At 38.7% G+C, this 26,242-nt stretch overlaps 1 protein-coding gene across 1 annotated transcript in view; it reads left to right on the top strand.

Annotated features, from left to right (window-relative positions):
* RAB8A (RAB8A, member RAS oncogene family) overlaps nucleotides 1–21,758 on the top strand; it is a 30,758-nt gene extending 9,000 nt beyond the window's left edge. The window contains exons 5-8 of the mRNA XM_036738677.1: nucleotides 9,021–9,110; nucleotides 16,931–16,996; nucleotides 19,042–19,092; nucleotides 19,966–21,758. Coding sequence (XP_036594572.1) covers nucleotides 9,021–9,110; nucleotides 16,931–16,996; nucleotides 19,042–19,092; nucleotides 19,966–20,058 — 300 coding nt within the window. The 3' untranslated portion in view covers nucleotides 20,059–21,758. The remainder of the gene's footprint in view (nucleotides 1–9,020; nucleotides 9,111–16,930; nucleotides 16,997–19,041; nucleotides 19,093–19,965) is intronic.
* Nucleotides 21,759–26,242: the final 4,484 nt, after the last annotated feature.

Genomic DNA, 26,242 nt, shown 5'->3' with positions numbered 1-26,242 from the left:
TTTCTGTTTTGTTCTATAGTTTATCTTAGTTCTATTTAGCATCTATATTATTATTATGTTGGTTCTTATAGCATGCCAGGGTCAGAGGGAGACTTATACAAGAACACAAAATGTCAAAAAATGAAAGGGCTCTTTAAGATATCGTCTAGTTTGGCCCCTTCATTTTACAGACCAGAGAACAGAAAGTTAATTACCCTCTAAAGAGACTAGATCCTCCATACCCTTTTTTTTTTTAAAGTTCTCATCATGATTAGATATTGAATCTTCTTGACTATTTTCTCAACTATCTGTTGAGGTAATGATAGGATTTTTACTGGTTTTTGAATAATATGATAACCTACACTAGCCTTATGTTCATTGAAAGGCAAATATTAAATGCCAGAGTCCATATAGCCAGCTGGTGAAGATCTAAGTAAGGATGAAAGAGTTGAGATCGTTGACCTCAAGGAGCTTTCCATTTGAGAGAAAGCCAGTTTGGCCAGAGGGAGTAGTAGTTTGAAGTAAATATGTATGTTGTTTGCCCACATGTTACTTTGGATTTTTGCGTGTGTGCGCATTAAGTATGTTTGAACTGCCATTTTCCATTGCTCCCCTTGTCAGGTTTGAGAATTAAAATAAGATTTAGCTCCTAATATCATATTGTGTAACCTTTTTGATATCTTTGAAGCATTGATTTAGAATGGGGAATATTTCTTCTTTATCAATAGAGAGTGGGGGTGGGGGGGTGAGGAGCAAATCAAGGTGGCTCAGCCCTAATTTGGGAATTAGGAGACCTGAGTTCTAGTTATGGATCTGTCACTTTACTAGCTATATGATCTTGACCAACTTAACTCCTTTTATTACAACTTCATTTTTCCTCGTCTGTGAAATAGGGAGGGTTGGACTAGATCATCTCTAAGCACCTTCAATCTCCAAAATTATTTTCTATTACTTTATCAGTGCCAAATTCTTTTCTTGGGATGGGGCAGGGGGAGACAGTGAGAGGGAAGTACCTAGTCATCTCTTTCTACTCTGTTATCAGTTGTATCCACCTTGGACTGAGAAGAATAATTGTACTTTCTAATTTTTGTAATAATTTTCGTATTTGCTATAATCTACTGGTTTTATTAATTCACATTTTCTTTTTTTTTCTTCATCAGTTTAGCTAATGGTTTATTGGGTTGTGTTTAAATTTTTTTTCTCAAAGAATCAACTTTTGATTTATGGTTGTTTTTCATTTTTGCTGGTGGGGGGTGGGGTTCTTTCCATTTGTTTATTCCCTAAAAACATAAAATGCTAAAGCTGGAAAGGACTTTAGAGAGAACTTTCATTTCTTTTTTGATTTTAGTATAAACTTAGGAAGGAAAATATAAGCTTAGTAAGAAAAACAAACATTCTTGACATATAAATAATGATAAAAAGATTGTGAAGCTATGTCTGTTTAATCTTTTAAAAATGTGCATATTGTATATATAGGATTTTTTCCCTTTGTTCTGATTCTGCTTTCTTTGCTCTGCATAACTTCATATGAACCTCCCCATAGTACTTTGGATTCTTCATTAATATCATTTCTTATAGCATAATATTTCTGTTGCCTTCATATTCCACACTTTTGCAGGATATCTTCTGGTAAAAATAAAACCTCTTTAAGATTTGGTCTTAGTAGTAAGATTACTAGATCCAAGAGTATAAACAAAACAGTTCTGTGGAATGCTCTGTAGCTTTGTAAAAAAGACTGTGGCAATTCTTAGCCTCCAGCAGCAGTGTAATCATGTGCCTGTTAGTGACAACTGTCATTTATAAAGTACTTTCAGGTTTGCAAAGTGGTTTGTGTATGTTTCATTTATTCTCAGCTCAGCTCTATGACATAAGTGCTATTGTAGATATCTCCATTTTACAAATGAGGAAACTGAGACTGAGAATTTAAGTGACTGCTCAGGATCATTGCACAACTAAAAATTGTCTCAAGTGGGATTTGATCCAAAGCCTTCAGACTCCCCAGTCCAGCTCTCCAGCCATTCCATTACCCTTCTTCTCTATACAACCCCACTAGCACTGAATTTTACCATTTTTTTTATCAACTTTTAACAATTTAATAATTGAGATATTTCAGAGTTGCTTAAATTTCCTTGGGTTATTAGAATGTTTGAACAAACTTTCAGGTGATTATTGGTAGTAGTGGGGGGGGGGGCACAGTTTCCCTTGGAGAGCTACCTTTTTCTGCCTTTTGACATATTGAGGAAAGAATCTTATTCTCGTAAATTGGAATGACAGATTTTTATCAGACATATTTATGGCAAAATTATTTTTTCCTGTTCTGTTTCTTTTCTTCGTATTCTGAACACCTTGCTCTTTGTTCTGCAAAAACATGGTGGCTGCTTAATAAGTGTTTGAATGTCAGTATGATCAAATCCATCTAATTTGTTTCCTATAATTTTTTCTATTTGTTGGATGACTAAGAATTTCCCTCCTCTTTACAATTACTATTGTAATTCCATTACACCTTTCAGTTTTCTTATTTTTTTAACATTTAGATTGTTGATCCATTCCAAGTTTCTTTTGGTATACTGCTATCCAGTTTTCCTAGTAGTTTGTTTTGTTTTGTTTTTTAAGTAAAGAATCCTCCAGTATTTCGTGACCTGGGATTTTGCTGATACTATAATATTCTGTATGCTTTGGGTTCTAATTCCAGATTTTCTATTCTCTTTTCATCTAATAACATATTTTTAAAAAATAATTACCACTCTGTAGGACAATTTAATATCTGGCAGAGCAAGTCCTCCATCCTCATTTTTCCTCCCAGATGTCTCCTTAATATTATTGCTCACTTAGTCTCCTATATACATTTTGCAATCGCTGTCTAATTCTAGGGAGTAACCTGTTAATGAGAAACAGCATGGGGTAGTGGATAGGGAGCTGGCTTTTCAGAGTCAGGATATCCTGGGTTCAAGTACCACCTCAGACACATCTTAGCTCTGTGACTCTGTGCAAGTCACTTAATCTTTTGATGCCCTGGGCAACTCAGACTATAAATTGTAGAGCAGGTACTGATGAAATCGTAAATCTGATCCCTCAAAATTCCATTGGTATTTTTGTATCTCATTACTTCAAAAATGTATGGTTTTAATGGTTGAGACATTCCACTAATCATAGTCTCCACACTGGACTTAGTATGTGGTCTTGCAGGGATGCTATGGCCAAAAAATTTATCACCCTGCAGGCAAGCTGGTAATGAGCTTCTTTGTCAGCCAATAAGCATTTTTTAAGTAATTACTATTTGCCAGACACTATGCTAAGCCCTGCCTGGAGATATGGAGAAAGGCAAAAACACTGTGCCCCATTCATAGCATTTCCCAATTGGTAGAGCTGCCTGGATCTATAGTGCTTTACCATTTACAGAGAAGGTAGGTAATACAAATGTGATGTCCATTTTATGGATTAGGAAACTAATGCTCATAAAGGTGAAGTGACTTGGCCATGGGCAAACTGCTAAGAAGTGTCAGAGTTGAGAATTGAACCCAAGTATTCTTCTTTTTCCATTCTACCTTGCTGCTCTTTTAGTCTGTCTAGTCCAGCCCCTTCATTTTGCCTTGTGAGAAAATTAAGCCCTGGAGAAGGACAGAGATTGCTGTTCCTAGTTGTTGTTTTTTAATTTTAATTTTTCTATTTTATTTTGATTTGTCAAGTGGTGCTATTCAAAAGTTATTTTAAACAGGAAATTCATTAGCTCTTTTTTTCTTAGAGCAAGGAATTTTTCTGTTAATTCTGCTTTGACAACATTCTATAAACCTTCATGTGTTATTTAGATTTGTTGTTTTCCTAAGTATTTTGTTGTTATCTGGCTATCCTCTTTTCCTTCTCTTTTGGGAAGCAATCAGTGTTAAGTGACTTGCTCAGGGTGCCTGAGGTCAAATTTGAACTCAGGTCCTCCTGACTTTAGGGCCAGCACTTTATCCACTGTACCACCAAGCTGCCCCTTTCTGTCTTTCTTTTTTGACCAGGAATTAAGACTTTTTAAATTTTCATGCGGCTTCGTAGCTTTTAATCGTGTGTTTTGTTGTTTCTATTTTTTATGTAGGTTAGTCTGCAAATATAGTGTATAGAATTTCTGCCCTTTTTTTCCCCACTTACAAAGCATGTTTTTATATCCTAGTGTAGTATCTTAGAATTTAGAGCTGGCTGAGGCCTCAGAGATCACTCTAGTCCAAGTTCCTAACTAAGGTCCAGGGAAAGGAAGTAACTGCCCAAGATCACACAGCAAATTAGAGGCACAGTCTGAACACAGGTCTTCTGACTGCCAGGCCAGTGTTCCCTCCACTCCCTCACTTGGCCACCTCTTCATCATGTCAATTAACTCCACCTTATTTATTGTGTTATTCAGCTCTCTAATCATTTATTAATTCTTTGTCTACTTGGTAAGTTATTTTCTAATATTACAGTCTCTAGTTACAATCATATTCCTCTCTGTTTCTTTGTCCAAAGTGCACAGTCTTTCATTACTGGTTTGTTTTTTGTTTTTTTTTGTTGCTGTGTCATCTGGACCAGGGAGATTCAATATTACTAGGTTTTCAGTGTTTGATGTTACAGTGTCCTCATATGTGTTGTAGTGCTTTTTGCTCTGTCGTCTACTTTATCTGTTAGTCACTCCTGCCTTAATTGTAATTCTAAAGACCCTTAAAGATTCAATATAAACCTCTCATTTTCAGATAGGGAAGGATAATGATTTTGACCATAGTCACCCAACAAAGGAGTGGCTGAGCCAGAACTGAACCCCAACTCTTCTGAATCTAAGTCCATTGCTCTCACAGGCAACAAATTGAGGTTAAAGACAAAATCCAACCAATAGTAACTCCCCCTGCCTGTTATTTTAATAGGGGAATTCGGCCCATTTACTATCAAATTAGGTTTCTACTCACTCTGTGAGTTTATCTTTATTGTTCTTGGCTTTTTCTTCTCTTTACACAGTTTCTATAGTGTATTTTAAATTTAAATATTTAAATTTCCCATAAATCAGATCAAAAAAATCTTTGCTCACTTTCTAACATTTTTAACTTTAATGATTTTGCACATATTTTATTTCTGACCATTGCTTTTTATTGCTAACTTGAAAAACCTTGAGATTTATATAGGGATAATATGGCATTTAGCTTTGGGAGCTAACCCTATATCTTTGTTTCATTTCTATCTTTGACATTTTCACACTGTTGTGTGATTTTTTTTTCCACTGGCTTCCTGTCTTTATATGTTGAGTATGTCTCATCTTTTTTCAGGTCTCCATAATTTCTTTTATTGATCAGTGTAGATGTGAGACTTTAACAAAATATTTCCTTCATTTCCACAAAGTCCTGAAATAGTTTCTAAAGTCACTTTGCAATTCTCTGATTCTAAAAATGAGCTTGAAATAAGGTCATCTGTTTGTGTCTTCTGGCTTGGTACTATATTAGTGGGATAACTCTTATTTCTCTTTTGCTCTTTCTGGGTTTCTCCCTCTCCCCTACACTGGCCCCTGTCCTGTTCTTCTCGAAGGTCTTTGGGGCATGTCCCAAGTCATTTCTTATCCTCAGATCTCTAAATGTTCTCTCCTTTCTTCTTGGCAGCTTGGAAAATGCCATCTTTGTCTCTTAAAGTTTGCAAACTTGCCAGGTAAGTGTCTGGAGGGCTGTCTTTCAGGATGATTCATAGAAGAGACTTTGTGACCCTCTTCATGTTCAGTCTGAGGCCATCCATAAGTTTTGGAAAATGTTCTTTAATCTGGTTTCTGTAGTGCTGGCCTTTTCCATCTTCTTGTTTTTTCCTTTTTAAAAATTAAATTTAACCACCATCAACAAACATAAATATGCAAATAAGAACCAAACAAAAAAATTAAAACCATAAACCTCCAGTATTTGTAGTTTGCTTTTTTAAAAAAAATATTTAAGTAAATTAATTTTAACAAAGTAATAACAAAAATCATCTTTGTTATTTTGTCCCCCTTTGAACTTTTTCTGTTTATTTTTTTCCAGATTTCATTACTACTTTTATTTATATAATTATAGCCAGTGTATACATTCTTTCGGTCTTGCTTTCTTCACTCTTCTCTTCTATTTGTTTGTGTCCTATCTCTTTTGGTGCTCTTATTGAATCATGAAGCTCCTTGATCTATTTTCTAAGTTCTTGAGTTTCTCTTATGAAATTGTCATCTGTTAGAGTTTTGCAGCCACCTAGTGTAGCTTTCAGCATCACTGCTCAGGCTCTGCTGCCTCAGTTCTCCTCCTCAGATTCTTCACTCCTGTTTTAGTACCTCTAGAAACTATGCCAGCTCATAGCCTTTTTATTATAGCTTTTACTTAAGTTCCACTTAACCTCTCTATCCTTCTTTCACCTTATTCCCCTTTATATACTCTATATTCCAGCCAAAATGGACTCTTTGCTCTTCATGATCTCTTCCTTCAAGGTCCAGCTTGGATGTTACTTCTTCCCTAAAGCTTTCTTTGAGTTCTGCCACCTCAATGAAAATAATCTCCCCCAGATTTTCTCAGAGCACTTTTTTGGGACCTCTCCATTGCTCATATAACATTCTTTGTATCGTTTTTTGTGTACGTGTTGTAAGCTCTTGAGAAGAGAGGCTATTGTTTTTCATCTTATATATATCCCTAGTGCCTAGCACTCTGCCTGACACAAATGCTTAATAAATGTTTGTTGAGTCTAGTTAAATGTTCTTTGTGACCATGGACAAATAATTTGATCTCCCTGAGCCCAGTTTCATCATCTGTAAAATGAGGCTGTACTAAGGTGATTTCTGAGAGCTTTGCCATCACTAGATCTATGATTCTGTGATACCTTTGGAAGTTGCTAACATTAATTCTTTGTATTTGCTTTTATCCTTAAGTTTGAACCCAGCATCAGAACTCCTGGATTGGATTCCAGTCCTAGCTCTGCCTCTTAATGATAGTTTGACTTTGGACAAGTAACTTCTTAATGCTCCTCAGTTTCCTCATTTAGCTAATAATTCCTACCTTAATCTCACCAGGGGTTGCCAGGGTAAAATTAAATAACATATGTGAAAGCATTTTTAAAGTTGTAGGTTGCTCTACAGATTCAGTATTTAGGTGGTGTATAATCTGCTTCCTGCTCCTCCTCTTCCTCTTTCTTGGTGCCATAATTGGAGGCTACTGTTGCGGTTTCAAGAAACAGAAGTGCTGTGTCTCTTTTTACCACCTTTCTGAAAGTTTCCCGATCCATTTCATAGTCATAATCATATATGTCTTCCATGGATTACCAGTCCTCAAAACAATGAGAATATGCTCAGCACAAACTAAACCAAATTTATCTTTGCTGAGATACATTTGGCATCTTATATTGCAGTGCCTCAAGATCTTTATCCTAACCATCACTATACTGATGAAGCAATATTGGATGAAATTTCCAGTTGATAAAATGTTGAATTTTCATTCATATGGGTCTGGTGCCTTCATATTAGCCAGTAGCTTTCTCTTTTTTCATCCCTTTTATTCAAATCAAGAGTAAAACTGGTTTTAATCAAATTCCGTTACTTCATGCATGCCATTTAATAGACTTAGTGATAAGCATCTGACACATGTTCATGATTAGAGTCTACAAATACATTTTATACACTCAAGAGTACATGAAGAGAGCTTTGTTCCTTCCCAGCCAGTTGTGGTTTTGGAGCACTGTTATGAGTTAGAATTCCTTTTTTTGGGTAGGGGGGATTTTGATATTTTATTTTTCCCAATTACATGTAAAAACAATTTTTAACCTTCATTTCTGACAACTTCAAGTTCTAAATACTCTCCCATCCTCCTCCTGCCCCATCATTGAGAAGGTAGGCAATTTGATCAAAGTTATATATGTACAGTCAAGCAAAACAAAATTGTTGTGAAAGAAAACAAAGGAAAAAACAAGAAAAATAAAGTAAAAAAAAAGTATGCTTTGATCTGCGTTCAGATTCCATCAGTTCTCTCTCTGGAAGTAGATAGCATTTTTCATCATAGATCCCTCAGAATTATCTTGGATCTTTGTATTCTGGGAATAGCTAAGTCATTCACAATTGATCATTGTACAATATTGTTGTTACTGTGTACAGTGTTCTCCTGGTTCTGCTCACTTCACTTTGTATCAGTTCCTTTAGGTCTTTCTAGGTTTTTCTGAAAACATTCTGCTCATCATTTCTTATAGCACAATAGTATTCTAGCACAATTATATACCACAAATTGTTCAACCATTCCCCAGTTCATGGGCGTCCCCTCAATTTCCAATTCTTTGCCCCGAGAAAAAGAACTGCTATAAATATTTTTGTACATTTGGTCCTTTTACTTTTTTTTTTTAAATCTCTTTGGGATATAGACTTAGTAGTGATATTTCTGGTTGAAGGGTATGTACAGTTTTATGGTGCTTTGGGCATAGTTCCAAACTGCTCTCCAGAATGGTTGGACTAGTTCACAACTCTACTAACAGTGCAGTAGTGTTCCAATTTTCCCGTATTCTTTCCAGCATTTCTCATTTTCCTTTTCTGTCATATTAGTCAATCTGATAGGTGTGAGGTGGTACCTCAGAGTTGTTTTAGTTTGTGTTTCTCTAATCAGTAGTAATTTAGAGCATTTTTTCATGTGATGACAGATAACTTTGTTTTCTTCATCTGAAAACTGTTCATATCCTACTTATCAATTGAGAATGACTCATTGTTATAAATTTGACTCAATTCTCTGTATACTTGAAAGATGAAGCCTTTATCAAAGAGATGTTTTAAACATTTTCTCCCCAGTTTTCTGCTTTCTTTCTACTTTTGGCTGCATTGGTTTTGTTTGTGCAAAAATTTATTAATTTAATATAATTAAAGGTATCCATTTTATATCCCATAATGCTCTCTGTCTATTGTTTGTTAATAAATTCTTCCCTTCTCCATAGATCTGACAGGTAAACTGTTCCGTGCTCCCCAATTTCTTTATGGTATCTCCCTTCTTGAAGTGTTAGAATTCTTGAAAAAAGTTGTCTGAAGACTAAACTGATGTTCACCTGATTCTGTTGGCTCTTTTCTCCTTTAGCATGCCTCTGCAGATGTGGAAAAGATGATACTTGGAAACAAATGTGATGTGAATGAAAGAAGACAAGTTTCCAAAGAACGAGGGGAAAAGGTAGGAACGATGTTTTGTCCTGTCACATTTAAATAATGACACTTTTGTAGAGCTGTGTTGACTTTTTATAAATGTATTTTAAAAGTTATTTTTTCTTCCCCACCTCCTAAAAATGAAAAACTGTCCTCCATCTATTGACTTCAATCACAAGCTTGCAAGATGGTTGCTTTATCCCAAGTGTGTGTGTTTGTGCATATGTGTGTGTGTGTGTGTGTGTACATGTATGCAAGAGCATAGGTCTTTACAGTAGTCACGTAAGAGGAGCACCAGACTTAAGCTCAAGCCCTACCTCTCCTTTTAGTAGCTGTGTGAAGATGGAAAAGCCTCTTCACTTCTCCGAGCTACAGTTTCCTTCTTTGGATAAGGGAGATGGAAAGGAAAATAATAATAATAGCACTTATTTGGCACTTTATGTGTGTTTCATACATCCCCTGCCTAACTCACAAGAGCTCCAAATGAAGGAGTGGAAGTGATAAGATACCTATGCACTGCCAGTGGTATGGTATTCATTGTTATTAACTGCAAAGAAAAGTAAAAATGCAAACCTTTGCCTTGCTTTCAAAACTGAAATCCTTTCCTTTTTCCTCATTTTGACTAACATTTTCAGATGATTCCCAAATATCACATCACTTTGCTTTTTGTTGACCTCCACATTATCACCATTTGGCTCCTGAAGATTTTAGGGCTTAAATTCCATTTTGAGCAGTTTGCTTTAGCTGTGCCATTCTGGATACAAAGAATATTATCTGTCTCCATTACATACTATGGAATTCTTTTCCATCTCCTACCACAAACACTCCATGGACCCTCCAGATATGTTTGAGGCCATCCTCTGTTCTACATGTGTGTAGTAGGCACTAATGAATATTTTTAAACTTGATTTCTATATGAGTAATCAAGACTTACCTAGACAGGCCAGAGTAACCTCAGAAAGCCAGTTGGATCTACTATACAAACAATCAGTACTCAGTAAGCCATTTATTTATTAAATGCCCACTCTGTGCCCGGCAATGTGCTAGGGACACAGATATTATAAATGAAACCGTTTCAGGTATCAGGAAAAGCTTGAGGTAGAAAATAGTGCTTGAGCTGCATCTCAAGGGAACAAAAAGATTCTCTGAGGTAGAGGGAAGGAGGGGAGGCCTTGCAGCCATGGAGAATACTTAGTGCAGAAGCACTGAGATGGGATATACATTATTGAGTGAGAATCAGAAGACGACCAGTTTGGCTAATACAAAGAGGGTGGGGATGTAAGTAATGGACTATGAGGCTGGGAAAGTAGGATGGGGAAAAACTATGATGGACTTTAAAAGCTAAACAGAGGAGTTTACAGTTGATTCTGGAATGCCACTGGAGTTTATTGAGTAAGGAAGTATATTCTGGGCTAGGCCTTGTTTCTGTGCTGGATGTGACTCAGGCCAACCCCATGATAGTCTGTGTTCAGTATTGGGATGAAATGAGACACTGAACTGGTTTTTAACAAAAGAAAATTCGCTTAAGTTTAGTAATGAAAAATATTCCACAAGAATGTGTAGTGAGGACACTGTAAACTGATTCAGCTGAGCAAAATTCCGCAGCTTCTGAGTTGCCCATGATTGCCCATCAGATAGCACCTGAAACTCCTTGTCGCTGATTTGTATTTAGGTGACCAGGAGGCTGTATCTTTACACAGGAGGCCTGTGACTTTAGTCCCCTGAGCCAATCAAGTCTTGAGGATGGTTTCCATACTTTTTAAGGAAAAATTAGCCTGACTTTCATGGGGGGAATGAGTTAAGGGTGGAGATAAGCAGTGACAGAACTCTAAGATAATGCTCCCACCATAAGAAGTGGAATAATGTATCACTACTGCCCAAGGAAAATCAACTTAGCAGCAATTTGGAGAATGGACTGGATTAGGGAGAGACTTGATGAAGAGAAGTCAATTTTAGGAAGCCATTGCGATAACCTAGATGAGAGATGATGAGATCATGAGCTAAGGTGGTAGCTGTTTGAGTAGGAAAAAGGGGTCAGACGTAAGAGATGTTATGGAAGTAGAAATAGCAAGATATGATGAAAGAGAGTGTGGAATCCAGGATAATGCCAGAGTTATGAACCTGGGAGACTGGAAGAATAGTGATGCCTTCAACAGAAATGGAGAATGTAGGGAGAGGAATATGGTTTTGGGAAGAGAGATAATGGGGTTTGTTTAGGGTATATGGATTTGGACAACCACTTTGAAATGACACTAGGCAATTGGTAATGTGGAATTAAAGTTGTGGGGAGAGACTGTGTAGGTCTGTGAAACAGCTGCATAGAGATGATAAGCCCATGGGAGCTGCTCTGGTCACCTAGACAATGTATATAGAGAGAAGAGTAGGGGGCTTAACGCAGAGCTTTGAGGAACACTGACATGTAGTGGATGTGATATGGATGATGAACCATCAAGGGAAACTGAGGAGTGGTTAGGGAAGGAAAAAGGAGAGAGTATTATTACCAGAGCCCAGAAGCTTTGAGAAGGGAGAAAGGAAAAGGTGGTCATCAGTATCAAATGCAGCAGATAGGTTAAAAAAAAATGAGGACTTAAAATAAGACAGATTTGGCAATTAAAAAATCATTGGTAACTTTGGAGCGAGTAGTGTCAGTTGAGTGATGAGGTAAGAATCCATATTGTTGAGGGTTTAGAATCAAGTGAGAAGAGTGGAAGTGGAGACAAGTAAAGGCGGATACCTTTTTCCTTAGTGTTATCTGAGGAAAGGAAAAGAGAGGGGATAATAGTTTGATATAGGGTAAGGCCTAATGAAAGTTTTTAAGGATGAGAGAGATTTAGGCATGTTTGAAGGCAAAGGGGAAGAAAATAGAGAAGATATTGAGTATTGGTTTTTGTCCTTTGTTCTCCAAGAGGACCAAAATGACATCACCATGTTGGGGTCAGGGTACAGTGTGTTGGACTGTGGCTGATCAGACCAGTACAAGCTCAGAAGGCTCCACCACCGACCGGGTACATCTGTTGAATATTAGAGAGTAGGAGGAGATTGGAGTTGTAATCTACTGAAGGAATGGGATGGGAAAAGGGAAGGGATGGGGTCAAGTACACATGTAGAGCCACTGGCCTTCCCAGGAGAAAGTCCTCCTCATTGTCAGAGACTGTGGGGGTGGGTAAGGATGACAGAGAAGGAGGAGATATGTAAATAGCCTCAATTTTCTTAGTAAAGTAAGTGTCTCAGTCAAGAGAGAAGGGGGCCTTTCCGTGGGGGGATTGAGAAGGTTTGAGAAAGTGTAGGATGATTTTCTTTTAAACTTGGAAGGGGGATTTTAAAAAGCAATAGAGGTCTCCTTCCTCCCTCCAACCCCCCCCCCCAAAAAAAAAAGAACAGAAACAATCACAAACAAGATGACTTTGAAAGTTACATGTTGGATTTATTATGTACTTGAGAAACAAGCTCTACCTAAGAGAGATTCACAGTTTTACATGGAATCCTGTCATCTTCTACAATATGTGTAGAAATGCTGGTTTTAATCAGTGTTTTAAGTTTAGAATAAAAAAGAAGTGCAGAAGCTTTTTGTGGGGAGCAAACAAAGGAATCGGGAGAATAAAGGAGTATCTTGCTGCATTGGGGGCCCAGATAAAGTTGGATAATATTATGGGAATTTATAATGTATCCAGTTAGCATGGTTGTGTGACTTCCTCCAGCTTTCTTCAGCAGCACATGAATAGGATCAGAGGAGGCAGATGGTACAATAGTCTTGGGTTGAAGTTTGTCAAGGGATAAGAGGCAGTAGAGCAGCAGGGTGAGGGATTCAAGGTTCGTGGACAGTGTAGAGTTGGACTAACTAACCATGGGGTCAGGACTAGAGAAGTCACAGCAAAGGTCACAGCCTTAGAAAATACTGATGCCAGGTTTCAGTGTGAGCAAAGAATAGTTTTACCAGAGGTGAGACATTGGGAGAGATGAATGGCCAAGAAAATGCTCAGTCTTTTCATTTAGAAAATGGAACCCTGTTGTTAATCTTTTTCCCAAGAACCACCTTTAACTTTGCCCAGTTGTAAAATCTTCAACATATTTGTATTCTTGCAGCAAATGAATTAGAGTTTTGTCGTTGCCCTGGGCTGCTCCATTAGGAGGTAAATAACCTAACCTAAGAGGAGACAGCTAGGTGGCTCAGTGGATAAAGCACTGGCCTCAGACACTCACTAGCTATGTAACCCTAAGCAAGCCGCTTAATCTCTGTTTGCCTTAATCCACTGGGGAAGGAAATGGCAAGCCACGCCAATATCTTTGCCAAGAAAACCCCATGGCCAACATTGGTGTGCTGTGGTCCACAGGGACCTGACTGAACAACGACAGCCTCCTAACATCTGGAAGAGTGCTATCTAAAGCTTTTCAGGACACCAGAGAAAATGCCCTAGGGAGGCTATCGAATGGCTAGTATAATGGCCTTGCAAATCTTTGCTACTTGAATGGATCACTGCGAGTTCTCATTCCACATACACAGATCACAGCCCATCCTTGCTTCCTTATTCTCTACAGTTCTTGTCCATGACCTTCCATCCATAAATCTGCCAAAGTGGCTCACAAAGCATACTCTTAGGTTTCCTCATGCTATGCAGGTATCAGTGTAGCACAACGTATCTCTACTTGGTATCTCTATTCTACCTGCCCGGGGCCTTTAGGAAAGAGGAGATTATATAACTCTTTAGTATCTTGCACCACTTCTTGCTTACAGTTCTTCATTGGTAATACTATGCAATCTATCACGGAGCCCACCAGGACCTTCCCCTCCCCAGTCTACCCACAGTAGCCCAGATCCCAGTGGGCTCCTGGGGTTCCACTAGGAATGAGCCAAAGAACAGGAGAGCCCCCTCTCAGATGCATGATGACCACTTACATCCCTACTCCTACTGGAGTTATCCAATGAATCCTGAGAGGGTCATCATACAAAGTTATCTGTTGTGCCTTTCAAGTAATCTGATTTTAACATGCGTGAAAGACATCTTGTTAGAGAACCTTTCAGATATAATTTCATTCTTCCAAATGAAACATTTTTTTTACTTGTCAGATATTAAGCCCAGTGGTGTCCTGTATTCTACCTTTTGTTAGTTGCATGACTATGAAGTTATAGTCTGCTATAGAATATCACAAATGTCATTTTGTATTTTCATCAAGAATGGCTTCAGTACACTTATAAATTATTCTTACAAAGCTTTTGTAAAAATGGGAAAGTAGACATATGAATGGTAGTTGTCAGTGCCTTCTTGATGACCTTTTTTGATGGTAATAATACCTGCGGGGGGTTCCCATAGTTTCCACTTTCAGATGCCTTGAGATTAGATCCCTCAACATTATCACCTCCTGAATGGATTGCAGCTAAAGGTCCAATATGCTGCCTCCATCTATAGAGAAGATTACTTTGTCATAGAAATGTTAATAGATCTTTTCCATTTTTCATCAGTTTATGTTGTCCTTCCAGATTCATCCTTAAATACTTTGGGGAAAGTCATGCTAAGTTTTCTGCAAACTTGTTTTAGCCTCTAATACTTCACTGTTTATTTCTAGAGTGTTTTCCTAGTGTTCTACTATCTTCCATAAGATTTTGCAGTAGAGTTCATATTTTCTAAACCATTGTTGCCTTGGGCTGCCACAACTCTGTGCTTGACAAGGAGATTGAGTGTTTGAAGGACTTTCTAGCTTCTTTTGGCTTTGCTTTATATTGGCTAAACTTCCTGAGCAAATGAGAACAGTCTATGTCTTGTCCTTTATACATGTCCCATTTTTCAGTATCAGTAGCTTATTTATATCAGTTAGGTTGGATCTGTTTTGGTAGCGTGCTATAACTTCTTCAATTCCAGATTCTTCTGATTTGTTATTGATTTTGATCTTTGATCAAACAAGTCATGGTCTGGCAGTACACACATTCATAAGATCACATTGATTATCATTTTTTTTTCTGTCTAAGATCTAGTTGATTGATTGTCTTTTCTTTTTGGGGGGGTGAGTAGGGTCGGTATAATTTGGTGCTTACCCTATCCAGCACCTTCTTGAAGAAAGTATTCAGAATGTTTAGGTTTACAGCTTCTGTGTAATCTACAAACCTTTGGCCTCTTTCATTACTTGGTCCTGAGCCAAATTATCTAATCTTTTTCACCATCCTATGAATTAATCATTATTTAGAGGGATTAACCAGTCAAGTAGTATTTATTAAGTACCTACTATATGCTAGATGTAGGACAGCTAAGTGGTATCATAGTGGATAGAGCACCAGGCCTGAAGTCAGGGTGATTCATCTTCAGGAGTTCAAATCTGTCCTTAGACATATGTTAGCTGTGTGACCCTAGGCAAGTCACTTAACCCTCTTTGCCTCAGTTTCATCATCTCTAAAATCAAGCCAAGAAAACCCCAAAATAGGGTCACAAAGAGTTGGATTGAAAATGGTTGAACAACAACATGTGCTCGATGCTGGAGATACAAAGACAAAAAAAGAACCAGTCTTTGCAGTCTGGGACTTTCATTCTATGGGAAGAGACAGCATGTGTGTTTGTGTCAGGTAGTTACATGAAATAGTTTGAAGGAAGTAGAACACTAGCAGTTGGGAGCAGGAAAGGCCTTTACTCTTTTAGAAGGTGGTTGATGCTTGAGCTGCTTCTTGAAGGGAGTGTTTCTCTGAAGCCAAGGTGAGGAAGAGGTACATTCTGAGTGTGAGACTGGCCTGTGTGGAGGCACAGAGACAGGAAATGGAGTATAGGCTAATCGTGTCACATGAAGTCGTTCTTGTTGCCGTTGGATTCACAATAAAACCAGTTCTATAAATACCTTTACTTGCCACATCTCTTAGCAGAACCTCTGAACCATCCTTCCTTGTAGCTACAACTTCTTGTATCTTGTGGTTTCATTTTTAGTGGTAATGTTAATACTAATGTAATCCAGCTCCCCTAGTAGTATGTCAGCTCATTGCTTACTGGGCCGGAGCTCACATTTAAAGAACTTACCAACAGTTATTTATACATGGTCTAAATCTGTGTATTCTTAGCACCATCTCTCTGCATCCCTTTTTTTTCCCCCTATTCTGCCACCACTGCTGCACAGAATCAGAAGGGAACCATATGGGAAAGATTGAAAGCCATCTCTTTTTCTCTTTGATAACCATGATCAAAGAATTTATCACCTAGTGTCTGGCTTTCTGGCGATGAGCCTCTTTGTGCTTAGCTTGGCTGGTTCTTGGACAGCAGACATCGTCTATTACCTGGACCATGCTGACTTACATAGCACTATATCTGGTTGGCTGGTAGTAGAAATGCCTGTGTTTAACAAGGTGGTAAATGAGTGGCCACGCTTGATCTGGCAACATACATAGTGTCTTCTGATCCCTAGCCAGTATTTTAAGCTATGGTCCAGAAGTTTAAATCCTGTTCTCAGATGCCATCTTTTTAACTGTTCATTTCCCAAATATTCCTTTCTCTTTTGAAACCCTTTCTTTGGTCAGGGATGATGGGGGAAAAAAATCTGTGCCCAAGTTGCAACCCCTCCATTCCATTTGTTGAATTTTTCACTGACTGTATCTAATTTCTAATATGGAAGGATATTTCTTTGAGCATTGAGAGACAGCCAGATCTGGAGTCACATAGCCTGAATTTGAGTCCTGTCTCTGTTATATTATCTCCCAGAGCTTCAGTTTTCTCTTCTGTAAAATGAGGATTACTGTAATAACTCAAGTGGAAGTATTGAATAATACCTGTACCACCTACATTACAAAGTTACAAGAAAAACACAATCAGCCTTAAAGCATTAATAGAAATATGAGCTAATGCTTACTGACCTGTCTTGTGTTCTATGGCTTTCTTCCAGCTAGCACTTGATTATGGAATTAAATTCATGGAGACCAGCGCAAAGGCCAATATCAATGTAGAGAGTGTGAGTATGTCACATAGTCATATATTACATTAATCTGCCCACCACAGTTTGTCCTACCTTACTCAAACACCCAAATTGGAGCTAAAGCCCCTTTAATCACTTATGATCATAGCTTTTAAAATAGCTGCCAGATATTCCTGGGGACATATTTCCAGTGGGGGTTGGGGGGGGTGGGGGTTCTACTAAATGGATGTGTTCAAGAATTATATTCAGATTGTGTAATACTCAATTCCTGTTCCTGATCTGTTGTCCCATCCCCAATACCCATAGCCTGCTGCCGTACTCCACCCCCACCCCCTCCCCTGCTAGTATTGTAGGTTGACCCTGAGCTTGCCAAGGAATTTAACTTACCCTAGGGTTTTGGCTAAAATCTGTTTCCTGTCTTATCACCTGAAGAGAGTATTTGCCAAAGTCTGGTTTTGTTATCAGACTCTTGTTCACTGGCAGTCAATGTATGAGTTAATAGATTTAAGGGGCAGTTTTCTTAATTCTATGACACAAATTGAGTTAAGAGATTAAATTGATCTGTCTTATCTCCATGGATTAGAAGAAATATATAAAGGCTTCTTGCTCCAACCACTCGGTGTGACACTGTTTAGTAGAACTGCCCTTTGTTTCCCTTGGTCTTCTAGGTAAATACTCTACACTTTGACTTATGAGGCAATTTGGGTATATTGGGAAAATCCCTGAATTTGACCTTAAGAGACTTGTTTCATCTCTGCCCCTGGCACTTTGATCAGCAAATACATTAAGTGCCTGCTTTGTGCTGAGTAGTCTGCTAGGGGCTGGGTTACAAAGACAAATACAAAATAGTCTCTGATCTCAAAGAGCTTACATTCTCTTAGAAGAGAAAACACATATTATATTTGAGAGTATTCGGAGTAAACTTAGCTTAGTAGCTGTCTGGTCTCAAGTAAGCCAGTTAACTTCCTTTAGCCTTAGTTTCTTTATCTGTAAAATAGGGATAATAACACCTCTTACCAGACTTAGGGTTGTTTGCAAGATCAAATTCAATAATGTATGTTGTTGTCACCCTTAAATAATAATACAGCTATAAAATTGTGGTGGCTACAAATGACGTTGAACTGATTCCCAGCCTTGTCCAGGCCAAGTGATTTATAGTGTATGTAGTATAGTATATGTCCTTCCATTCTGATAGCCCTGAGAAATTCCGTGTTTTCTAAAGCCAGTTCTTTAGGTGGAAAACTGAGCTAAACAATGGTGCAAAGTGGCGTGGAGACAGTCAGTCAACAAATATTCACTTGGGGCCTGCTGCCTCTAAGGTCCTGTGTTGTAGCCACTGCCAGGGAAACAAGCATAATTCAATTGCTGCTGTCAAGGAGTTAACGGTCTATTTGGATAAATCAGAGATACATCTAGATAATTAATAGTAATAAGAAACCACCAATGAGAGGTACAGAATAAGTGCTGAAGGCAGATCAGAGGAAGGAGAGATGTCTCTGGACTGTGGTAGTCAGGAAAAGCCTTTCCTGGAGGAAGAGGTGAAATTTCATTAGGCCTTCCTTGAATGATGGATAGGATTTGAATAGAAGTAGGGAGAATCAGGGTTGGAGAATGAATGGCATGGACAAAGGCATAGATGAAGAAAATAGATTCAACTGCTTACCTACTGTTTAAGAGACTCTGGCATTGGGGATATGAAAATGAAAAATATTATAGTTCATGTTACACACTTAATGAAGAGATCATTTTGGCAGAGCATGAAGTACATTGTAGAGAGTGTTAGGAGATAAGACCATAGAATTAGTTTGGACCCAAATTGTGGTGGAGCTTGAATGCCAGACCAGAGTTTGGACCTGTTCCTGTAAGGCGATTAGAGATTGGAAAGAAATAGACTGTAAAATGTAAATATACATACCCTAAACTATCACAATTTGTTTTGCATTTTCGTAAGAATGTAAGCTACGCTCTGAGGAAGAACATGGTATTTAACTGATAGACCAGAAAGTCTTCAAATGGATTTTAAGTCATTTGTAACTTCCTGTTTATGCAGTATGGTTAGTAACTTTTCTTTCCTACTCTAGGCATTTTTCACTCTTGCAAGAGACATCAAAGCAAAAATGGACAAAAAATTGGTGAGTAATGATTCATTCCAGATCATGGAAAGTATATTTGCGGTAAAATAATGACAGACTTCCCATTTACCCCCTGGGGACAAGTTCTCTCTTCAATAAAGTGTTGGTTATGGCAGATGTTTCCTCACTACCTGTAAAATTAACTGGGGCTTGCCAAATCCATGTGGAAAATTGAGCTGGGAATTTGCTGTGTTAAATAGAGAAACCTGAAAGTAATAACAGTGTTCAATTCCATAGGCAGCTGCTGTAAGAACTCAGGGAAAAAGGTTCCCATTTCACTTTTCAGCCTTACGTCATCGTCTTGCTAAGTAAGCAAGGCTGTGGCCTTCTTAGCCAACATATGGAACATAGAATGACGGAGCTGGGGAACAAGATGTCTGGGCCATCCAGTGCTTCAGAGATCATCTGACCCAAATGCCTTATTTCACAGATGAAGAAAGTGAGGCAAAGAGAAGTCACCCAGGGGAACAGTGGCAGATTCAAGGCATTAAGCCTTGCTGGCCCTCAGTTTCCTCCTGTATAGAATAAGAAAAGCTCTCCTGGACGGCCTTTCAGTTCTATTTCAGCCCAACTCTCTTTCCCTGATCTGGTATCCTTTTTCTCCTGACTCTCCCTAGTTCATTATTCTCTGTGCCACACCACTCTGGCTTCCCCATACCCAACTTGGACTCCATTTTGGTGTGCCCCCTGGAGATTTCAAAGAGAGGGGAGGTTGAACTAGTCCAAGATGGAAGGTGGGAGTGAATTCTTTATGGGGACATGCAGGAAGAATTGTTTGAGCACTAGGGGTATGTTCTCATCTATACTGACTCAAGTGTCTTTTCTTCTAGCTCACCCTTTTTCACTGTGGGAAAAATCCTTTCTATTTTTCAGGAGGGTAATAGTCCACAAGGCAACAACCAAGGCGTCAAAATCACCCCCGACCCACAAAGGAAAAGCAGCTTTTTCCGATGTGTTCTTCTGTGAGGAACACCGCCTTAACCTGAGCCTGTGCTCAGCTGAACTGGACTGTGCCCGTTCCGAGTGAGTTTTCCTCTATCTGTGGACTTCCCACCTTCCAACACGCCCGCCCCATGGCTCCGTGGCCGCTGCGGGACCCCAGCTGCCGGAACGAAATTGAGAAATTGTTTATTTTAGTAACGGTCTGATTTTTCCAACTTTGGAGATGGAATAAGTTAAGAATTTACTATTTTTCCTGTAATGTTTGCCATATCGGCTCCAGCATTGTTTGACCAGTGAAGAGAAACAGTTGAAAACTGACCAACAATAGCACCTTTCTAACAGGATTCAGTCTCTGAGGGTGGTTTGGTGTTTTGGTGTGTTTTGTCTCTTTTTATTTTTTTGTATCTGGAACACGTCTAAACTCCAATAAGAAAACCAGTCTGGTCAGAAGAGTCCTCATGAGGGCACTTAAATGCCAATACTGATTAAAGGTGTTTGTATACATGATCCCCATGCGCCCATTGTACAGTCATGGACTCAGGCATTTATCTCACAAGCATTTCTGTCTCAGGACCCACTACAAAAGTCACTCATTTAAGCAGCAGTGAGCTGACTGTTGAGAGTGGGGAATATATTAGCCTCAACCTGGGCCTTTCCAAATTACGCTTTACTATTCGGTCACAAGGCTACATTCATAGTTCTGGACAATCTACCAAATCAAATCCATTTTTTAAATGTTTTATAAAAATAAACCAAAGTGAAGCATGAATTTATTGAATTCTTTGGAGAGTGTTTCAAGGGGGAAATACTGGTTTTCTCCTCTTTGGTGCCTGGGTTTCGGTCTCTTGTCCATAATCCATTGAAGTTTCTTGTTATCTGCAGGCCCCTCAGTGGCATCTGTGATCTCTGACCTTTCACTGTCTAAAATAATGCCTTTCCAGCTGCGGTATAAGCAACTCCTGATGGTGATCTTCACATGACTTAGGAAACAAAGATCACCCCAGGGACCTCTACCCACTTCCTTCTTTGCCTATGATTTGGGGGAAGGGGTTACCTCTCTAACCTTTAAAAACTAGAATGGCCAATGTTCCTCCCCCACCTCCAGTCGGGGGTATTAGGTGGGTAAAACATGCTCTTCCTCATGTATACAAACACAAACAGCCCCATGCTAGGCAGCAGGTCACCCTTATCTCCAAATGGGATGTCCTTTTTAGCAGAGATTTATTTTTTAAATTCTTAGTGCCATGAAGTGATTCAGTCTTTGATTTCCAAGAGCAGGTACAGACGATTGGGGAGTCTGCTATTCCAAATGGCCGTGGCAGGAAGAGGAGCCCTCTCCGCAGGCCCCATTCCCACCTCCATGTGTGGCAGTGACACACAACACATTCCAATGTGAAATACTAACAGTAAAACAGTTTGGGGTTGGGGTTTTTGTTTTGTTTTTTAATTATCATTATTAGGTTCTCTTTGACAGCTAGTGGCTTTCAGCTTAGAGCCTGTACAATTGAAAGTAGTTTACTAGATTGGAGGTAATGTCAACAACTAAGTTGTTTAGAAGCTGCTGTCTCAATCAAGTCATTGGCATAGTTCCATAGTTTCTGAATTAAAACAAACATATCAACAGTATCCTGCTATTCACTGGAATCTCTAACATGCTCTGTTTACATTGATAAATGCACTTAAGGAAAAGAAATTAAAGCTCATTTTAAAGTTAATGGACTTTATTTCCCGTTGTCTCCTTTTAAGAATAGTCATAATGGATTTTTAACATAACTTTGTTCACCTCATTTGAGCCCAATAACACCTCTAGAAAGCAAGCAGGATGGGTATCTATTTTTAGGTGAGCAAACTGAAGTCTAGAAAGGTCAAATGACACGCCCACCGTCAAGTAGCTACCAAGAGGTAGGGACTTGAACCCAGGTCTTCTGATGCCCAGTCAAGTAGTTATTCCATTACACTGAGCTGCTTCTCTGAAACAGTATTAATATTTCAATGAATGTTTGTTAATTGATTCATTGATTGTGATTCTAGTCCCTTGGTTGTTGGAGCAGAGGTTTCCATAAACTAAGAGCAGCAGCCATAAAAGTAGCTGAGAGGTCAAAGTTTGGGCTGGTGGTTCGGTTTAAATGTCTCAGTTATCTCCCTCTTGCGCCTCTCCTGTTACCAAAGAAGCCCTATCATCCTGTACTCATGTGGCTTATGTGTACCTGGGCCTTGCAGCTCAGAGGCACAACTGGGCAGTGGTGGCAGCTACAGGTAGGATGCCAGGCAGTGGCATGTGATCTCTGACTCTGTCGTGCATAGCTGGCTGGCAAATCAAGGAAAAGTTCAGAGTTTCTATTTCTTTCAAGGTTCCCCATTGGAAGTTTGTGGGTCATTCATAGTTATGGATAGAGTTTAGGAAAAAAAAAAACAAGTCTTGGCTATGGAGGGGGCAACTGCCATAGTGCATCTACCTCGGTAAGGATAGCCCCTCCTAGCACACATTCTTTTTTTTTTTTAATTAATTATTTTTAGTTTACAACACTCAGTTCCACAAGTTTCGGGGTTCCAAATTTTCTCTCCCTCCCTCTCCTCTCCCCTCCCCCACCAATGGCATGTAATCTGATATAAGTTCTACATATACCTTCACATTAAACTTATTTTCCCAATAATCAAGTTGAAAAGAAAAAATAAACGATGAAATGCACCATGAGAAAGATGAAACAAAACCAAAATAAAAAAAAGAGAGCAAATAGTTTGCTTCCATCTGCATTCAGACTCCATAACTCTTTCTCTGGATGTGGACAGCCTTTTCCATCACGAGTCTTTTGGAGCTGTCTTAGAACCTTGCATTGTTGAGAAGAGCCAAGTCTATCAAAGTTAGTCATCACAGAAGCAATGTGTCTTTGGTTGTGTACCATGTTCTCCTGGTTCTGCTCCCTTCACTCGTCATCAGATCTAAGTCTCTCCAGGTTCTTATGAAGTCCATATGCTCCTCATTTCTTATAGCACAATAGTATTCCATTACATTCATATACCACAACTTGTTCAGTCGTTCCCCATTTGTTGGGTATCCCCTTGATTTCCAGTTCTTTGCCTCCACAAAAAGAGCTGCTATAAATATTTTTTGTACATACGGGTCCTTTTTCCCCCTTGTATGATCTCTTTGTATGATACAGCCCTAGAAGTGGTATTGCTGGGTCAAAAGGTGTGCACATTTTTATAGCCCTTTGGACATAGTTCGTAATTGCGCTCCAGAATGGTTGGATCAGTTCACAACTCTACCACCAATGCAACAGTGTTCCAATTTTCCCACATCTCTAGTATTTATCATTTTCCTGTTTTGACATGTTAGCCAATCTGACAGGAGAGATGTGGTACCTGAGAGTTGTTTTGATTTGCATTTCTCTAACCAATAGTGATTTAGGGCATTTTTTCATATGACTATAGATAGCTTTAACTTCTTCCTCTGAAAACTGCCTGTTCATATCCTTTGACTATTTATCAATTGGGGAATGACTTGTATTCTTAGAAATTTGACTCAGTTCCCTGTATATTTTAGAGATGAGGCCTTTGTCAGAGACACTGGTTGTAAAAATTCTTTCCCAGTTTTCTGCTTCCCTCCTAATCTTGTTTGCATTGGCTTTGTTTGTACAAAAACTTTTCAATTTAATGTAATCAAAATTATCCATTTTGCGTTTCATAATGTTCTCTATCTCTTGTTTAGTCATAAATTCTTCCCTTCTCCATAAGTCTGACAGGTAAACTATTCCCTTCTCTCCCAAATTGCTTATAGTATCAGCGTTTATATATAAATTGTGAACCCGTTTTGACTTTATTTTAGTATATGGAGTAAGATGTTGGTCTGTGCCCAATTTCTGCCATACTATTTTCCAGTTTTCCGAACAGTTTTTGCCTAGCACATATTCTTGCTTACAGCAAGACCAGCCACAGTTTCAATCACTCATCTCATGTCCAGTATGTCACAAAAGGGAGTGGTCCTTTCAACATAGAAGGTTAAAGCTGGAAGAGACTGATAGCTAAGAATAAAATTAAATAGAGAATTTATTTCATCCTATAAGCATCATTTTATAGATGAAATAGACTTCAAATAGCTATCTAGCTCAGTGCCAAAGCTGGACCTCCAACACAGTGCTTTTTGCCTGTTCTACCTCTCCTGCTGAATCTTATCTGCCCTCCTCTCCCGATCAGATAGAATAAGGTTAAAGGTATACCTGTTTTCTTTGTAAGCTCTTGGTGGAACATAGGCTGAGCTGTCCAGGAACTAGGTAGGGTCAAAAGGTAAGGGGGGAGGGAGTGCTCTGGCTGGTGAATAATTTACACCCCCTCCTTTGCAGGGCTACACCTGTGGTCATTGGCCCTGAAGGAACAGGTGGCCTTGTTCAGCAAACTGAAAGTTATTAGGAGATTTGGGCTTTGGAAAACACTGGTTAAAAATGAACCTGAATGCTTTGACACAGGTGAAACTGATGGTTTTTAATCTGCTTAAAATCTGTCAGCAGCTCTTGGCCTGTAGAAGAAGGTCCAGATTCCTTTGCCTGTACAGTCTGGTCCCAACTATGCTTATCTCCTCGTGCTTCCCTCTCTATACATAGCATACTACAGCCAAACAGATACTGTGTTCCACATATATCATATCCTGTCTTCCACTGCTTTACTCAAATCTATTCCTTTCATATTAAATGGTCTCCTCTTCCTCTCCATACTTCATTGTTCATTTCAAGTTCAAACTTCTCCAGGAAGTCTCACCACACCAATCCACAGTGATCTTTCCCCCTTAGATGTAGGTGTCACGATGCAAGGACCACTGGGCCTGGAGTCAGGAAGACCTAAATTCAAATCCACCCTCAGATACTAGCTTCGTGACCTTAGATAAGTCACTTAATCTCTGCCTCCGTTTTTTCAGCTATAAAATGGAGATATAATACTAGCACCTTCTTCCCAAGGATGTTGTGAGGCTAAAATGAAATGATATTTGTAAAATGCTTAACACATTGCCTGGAACAAAATAGGCACTATAAAAATCCTTGTTTTCTTCCTTCTGAACTCTGCCTTTACTTGCTTGGTGAGCACATATGGTTTTGTATTTTTATGCAGTTTCCCTCTTCTAAGTGTCTCATTTATTCAATAGACTTAAAACTCCACCTTCTGTTCCCTCCACAGTGCCCCCAATATAGTCTTGGGCACAGAGAAAAAACATCAATAAATACTTAGGATCATGTATTTAGAGATGGAAAGGACCTTAGAGGTCAGGTCCAGCCTCATCATTACACATACGACAATACTAAGATCTAAGAAGGTTAAGAGATTTATTTGATCCAAGATCGCAGAGATTATAGCTGGCAGAGCCAAATTTCAGACCTAGGTCCTCTAATGCCAAATCTGTTGTTCTCTATTGTTCAGCGCTGTCACCTTTGTTGAAGATTTTGACACGAGGTTATACTTCTAGGGTAGTACATCCCAAGTGTATCCTCTGAGGTGAAAGAATCTGTGAGTGTGATTATTTAACTTTTTTAGGGGGAAAAAAGCATTAGACTTTTTAAAAAATCAGCTTAATCAGAATGCCTCAGGACTAGAGACGGGTAAATGTGGGTTCCAGTTTTCTAAGGGACAAAGAATTCTTCAAAACCTATGCTAATAAGTTTGCTATCCTTGTTTTTAAAAATGGAGTTATTAGGCTTCTGGGAAGATAGAAGAGCAAGAGGTTGAAGAAGGGCTTAGTATCACAATATTACACATAAGAAACGAGGAAAGGAAGTAAGAAAAGGAATAACATAAATCTTCAAAGTGTTTAGAAATAAAAATATTCAAATGATTAAAAAAAAAGTTCCAAAATAATGGGAAGCAGCAGCAAAAACACCAGAAGAAAAAAGTATTCAAACAACACCCACAGAAGCACAAGAAATGAAACCAAATTCCACAGGCTGTGGATAAGGGATAAGCAAAGGAACAAAGAAAATTAGCAGAAGTATCAAGAGATGAAATAAAGGCCTGAATGCAACTAAGAAATTTTAGCCAAGAAGATAATGAAACAACAATCCGTAAATATCAATGGGAAATATAAAGTAATTGTAATGAAAAGCCATTTAATCAAAGTACAAAATGTTCGAAACAAAACGACAAAAACGGGGAAAATGAGCACAGGAGCAAGATTTTGGATTCTATGACAACAAAAGTAAAGCCTGATTACTATAGTTCAGAAGAT

The sequence above is a fragment of the Trichosurus vulpecula genome, chromosome 1 (genome assembly GCF_011100635.1).
Source record: "Trichosurus vulpecula isolate mTriVul1 chromosome 1, mTriVul1.pri, whole genome shotgun sequence".
In the NCBI taxonomy this organism is placed as follows: Eukaryota; Metazoa; Chordata; class Mammalia; order Diprotodontia; family Phalangeridae; genus Trichosurus; species Trichosurus vulpecula.
Note: the sequence above shows the minus strand (reverse complement) of the source record. Positions and strands in the feature narration are given on the sequence as shown.